The 4,269-nt window shown below is 39.1% G+C and overlaps 1 protein-coding gene across 1 annotated transcript; it reads right to left on the bottom strand.

Annotated features, from left to right (window-relative positions):
• Window positions 1-551: 551 nt before the first annotated feature.
• LOC139468674 (thioredoxin, mitochondrial-like) lies at window positions 552-3,999 on the bottom strand. Its single transcript, XM_071250800.1, has 4 exons — window positions 3,968-3,999; window positions 2,701-2,962; window positions 1,801-1,924; window positions 552-1,295 (listed from the first exon to the last, which is right to left on the bottom strand). The coding sequence occupies exons 1-4, from the start codon at window positions 3,987-3,989 to the stop codon at window positions 1,182-1,184; spliced, it is 522 nt and encodes a 173-aa protein (XP_071106901.1). The 5' UTR covers window positions 3,990-3,999; the 3' UTR covers window positions 552-1,181.
• Window positions 4,000-4,269: the final 270 nt, after the last annotated feature.

Genomic DNA, 4,269 nt, shown 5'->3' with positions numbered 1-4,269 from the left:
AAACAATGATGTATTTTTACACTTGGTGTCATGTTATAACTTGGGTTGGGTGTTTTCATTGTCAACTATTGCAATACAAACTCCCACTTTATGAGAGAGTATCATTCCATTTACATTTAAGGGGTGTAGTTAAAGTGTTAGCTTTTCATGCTGAAAGCATGGGTTCAATTCCCTACATGGGTACAATGTTTGAAGCCCAGACATTTGGTGTCTTGTGATATGGCTGAAATATTGCTAAAAAGCTCACTCTCTCTTTCATCACAGACAAGACCGTGAAACCATGTGAACTGTGTGCAATCAAATCAAATAAGGTCAAATTATCTGTAGTACGAGACGTTATGGGTAAGATTAGCTCCATGCTTTCCATGAGGGTCTTAATGGAATGCTTGGCCATTTATGGTGACCTGGTTTCTTGTGAGAGCATTGATTGCTGCTCCCATTATCCATCATGGTATAGCCTGGGCCAGACTCGATAAATACAGGTCGCTGTCACATAGGTGGACCATTGCTAAATGTGGTATTGAACAACACAGTTAAGAGAATCAGTTTATTATGTACAAGCAGTTTGGACCATAGATATCATAAGCCATGGAAACACAACACATTCTTTGTTTTTCTGATAATCATGCCTTTCGCTTGAGTTTTAAGACAATTTATCTTAATGCCATTAACAAACACGAGACCTTTCTTGTGTTCAGCATCCTCTTCCAGTAAAACATAAGGACAGTTCCCGAGAACAACAAGCTGAATGCTGGTGAAGAAGGTTGTCCTTATTGCATCACAGATACTCAACACCAACATATGCCTTGTCATAGGAATCTGAAGTTCTGTAAAATCTGCATACAATTTATTATACTCCAAAACTTGAGATTCCCATGTCCCGATCAACTGCTAATGGACTAGAATAAACGTCTTGAAATTGATAGTGCATCGCTCACACCAACCAAATGAGTTGTTTAGATACACATCCCTCAGCCTGTAGGGCAGTAATCTAAGTGATTATGCAACTTTACCTTAACCAACATGTCCACACACCAGTTCATCTTAAGATTTGTTTGACCATGTCACTAATAATTCTTCAAACATGGATATTCAGTGTTTAAATTTGACAGTTATTTCTTGAAAGTTTTTTATTGCAAATTTGATGTGAATATAAAATACTTAAAACATCAGATCAATCATCAGTTGATTAGTTTCTCAACAAAAGTGTCAATAATGTCATCCTCTTGTAATCCAATAAACTTCCCAAGTGGCTGACCATTTCTGATGCCCACAACTGTTGGCACGGAATTTACCTGCAGGAAATAAAAAGAACAATGGAATAAAAAAAATTATCTACACACGTATGAAACAACTCATTATGCTAAACATCTGAGATGTATAACAATACTAAACTTTCCAATCAATGAGAGCGAGTGAGTGAGTATGGTTTTACGCCGCTTTTAGCAATATTCCAGCAATATCACGACAGGGGTCACCAGACTTTGGCTTCACACATTGTACCCATGTTGGGAATAGAACCTTGGTCTTCGGCATGACGAGGGAACGCTTTAACCACTAGGCTACCTGACCGCCCCCCAATCAATTAGAAGCCTAAGTAGCACACATTTATCAAAGACAGCTCCAATATTTGCTGCTGCTGGTTTTACCTACAAGGCAACTACAGTAACAGTACTTTCTTAGTCCTAATTCTTACCTACATATCATAAAGGCTTATTTATTAGACATGACACAACCCTAATACCTTTGACATACTGAATGAAGTGTATGTAGGCTCTGACCTGGCATATCTATACCTACCCCAAACCTCATAGCTAGATCAGCATTGTCATCTATATCAACCTTTGCTAGAATCACTTTGCCTGCTTTACCAGCAATGATAGACTCTAACCTCGGCGCCAGGAGCTTGCAAGGCCCACACCACCTGGAATGTTAGCATGATAAGTGAGGATAACAGTCACAAATTATATACTGTAAATCTTGAAACTAATGCAAGCGTGAATTAAATGCGAAAAATGCGAGTGGTCTTTGCTCACATTAATTAACTTTGCATTTATGTCTCCAAAATGATAATCAACAATCAGACAGCCTCACTGCACTCTTTGGACAACGGAAATACCAACTTGAATATAAACACAAACACGGTTTATTGAGCAGCAGTTTTAATAAGTATATAAGAAAGTCATTCAAAGAATAGGAATTACACAATGGGCATCCAGTGTGTTCTACCCACTCGTGTCAAGCTTGTTGACACCTCTGCATACCAATCAGTGAACTGCTATTGCCTTTGTACTTTCTTAATGCAGAGTAAACATAAACAGTGTGGTGCTTTTAGAAGAACACTGTTTATTGTTTTTACGGAAGAGCTCTACTCAGTGCTAATAAGCGGTGCTATTTACTGTTTGATTGAATTAAGGTAAGGATATGTATCATTCAACTGGGGATTGGATAGGGGCAGTCGCATTGATATTGAGTCATATTTGGCTAGGGGTTAGCCTGTCGTATTAATTTGGGACGCATTAATTTCCAGATTTACAGTATGATTGAGTAAAGTAGCATAGTGATCCAAACAATTTTATGCCAAATATTGAGAACCTCAAATTTATTTGGACTGATGCAAGCTAATTCGTAATTAAACATGTGTAAAGAAAAAATTTAAAAAACATGGTATGGGTCAGTGTTATCGTAAATTTGTCTCACGTTGCATGGAAGTCAATGACCACTGGTGTTTTGCTGTCAAGGACTCTCTGCTGGAAGTCGTCCTCATCCTGTATGTTAATACACTCAAACTTGGCACTTGCCGCAAGTGACCTGACCGGGGGCGTTGTCATCTTGGTGACATGTGACTGGCATGACAGCATAGGCTGTGGGAGGCGGAGACAGTGGTGACATCTCACACTGCTTGTAACCATAGGAACCAGTCTGCGAAGTAGCTGTCGGCTTGCCATCATGGAATTGAAACCTGAATAGATACATATATCAGTTTCAGACATCAATTCATCTTAGCACAGATTCCATTCTAGCACATCTTGATGCCTCCTATATCAGAAATAATCCAGATATAGATACCTAGTAATTTATAGTATACTATTTATGATATAATGATACAGCTATTTCAGTTGTGGCCTACCCTATATGACAATGACCCATTTAGCATGTTTATCATGCTCATCATATATACAAGGTGAGAGAGTGAGTATAGTTTCACGCCGCTTTTAGCAATATTCCACCAATATCACGACGGGGGACGCCAGAAAGGGGCTTCACACAATGTACCCATGATGGGAATCGAACCCGAGTCTTCGGCGTGAAGAGCGAACGCTTTAACCACTAGGCTACCCGACCACCCCCATATACACAAGGGCTTGTAACACAACAAATAGCAGCTCCAAGATACACGGTCCCATCAGTGTCAGTTCAGACTCGATTATTTACAGACTGCCATCATATAGCCGGAATATTGCTGAGTGCGACGTTAAACAACAAACAAACAAAATTAAAGGATAGTACTGACACGTTGGTTATTTCTTTAACAGAATTCACCCAGGAGTACCATTTTCATGGGTATCCTATTTAATCTGTTATGTAACTTGCTGTTATGAAATATGCAGCAAAAATAAATGTGCCAGTACCATGACTAAGCAGAAAGATCTTGTATGACACGATCTGAGTCATATCAATTAACTCTGACATCGGGCTCTTGGTGAATACACGTAGTCTGACAAGAGTATATATAAGACTGTAATAATGCAAGGCGGATGCCCTCGGTCGCGCTTAGCCTTAGAACTGTTGAGAACAAATGATGGGTCGTTTAATTGTTGATGATGCAATGCTGTTTGTTTATGAGTTCCATATCTCTATTAAACTTCTGATATGCATTTATAATCCTTGTTTTCGACATGGTACAACATAATAATAATTATCTTGGCACGTTGCATAAAACACACAAACATTGAACTACCCTCACCTTGCATGCACACACTAGACATATAACTGTGAACTACGTCACAGGAATTGCGCTGGTGTACTACGTCATCAATACTGTCCTAGATCCTCGATAGCGTGCATGGATACTGACCGGCCCACTTCTTACGGTAGGTGACAACCATTTGAAACTTTGAAAAGTTCATGTCACTTTCTCTTTCACTCTTACGAGCGTCCTATGGAAAGATTTGTTTGTGTGTGTTATAACCGCACTCAATGATACACATAATAAAGTTTAAGCTAATGTAGACAAGTTGAATCGCTTCGTCTAGCCTCGTATTGTTG

This window comes from Haliotis cracherodii, unplaced genomic scaffold, assembly GCF_022045235.1.
Source record: "Haliotis cracherodii isolate W230 unplaced genomic scaffold, xgHalCrac1.p SCAF_2, whole genome shotgun sequence".
NCBI lineage: Eukaryota > Metazoa > Mollusca > Gastropoda > Lepetellida > Haliotidae > Haliotis > Haliotis cracherodii.
Note: the sequence above shows the minus strand (reverse complement) of the source record. Positions and strands in the feature narration are given on the sequence as shown.

Coding starts and splice junctions, on each gene's coding strand:
- LOC139468674 (XM_071250800.1), bottom strand. CDS start 3,989: ATGTCTAGTGTGTGCATGCAAG. Junction 1,925..2,700: donor GTCATTGACTTCCATGCAAC/GTGAGACAAATT, acceptor CTAACATTCCAG/GTGGTGTGGGCCTTGCAAGC. Junction 1,296..1,800: donor ATCTAGCTATGAGGTTTGGG/GTAGGTATAGAT, acceptor TATTTCCTGCAG/GTAAATTCCGTGCCAACAGT.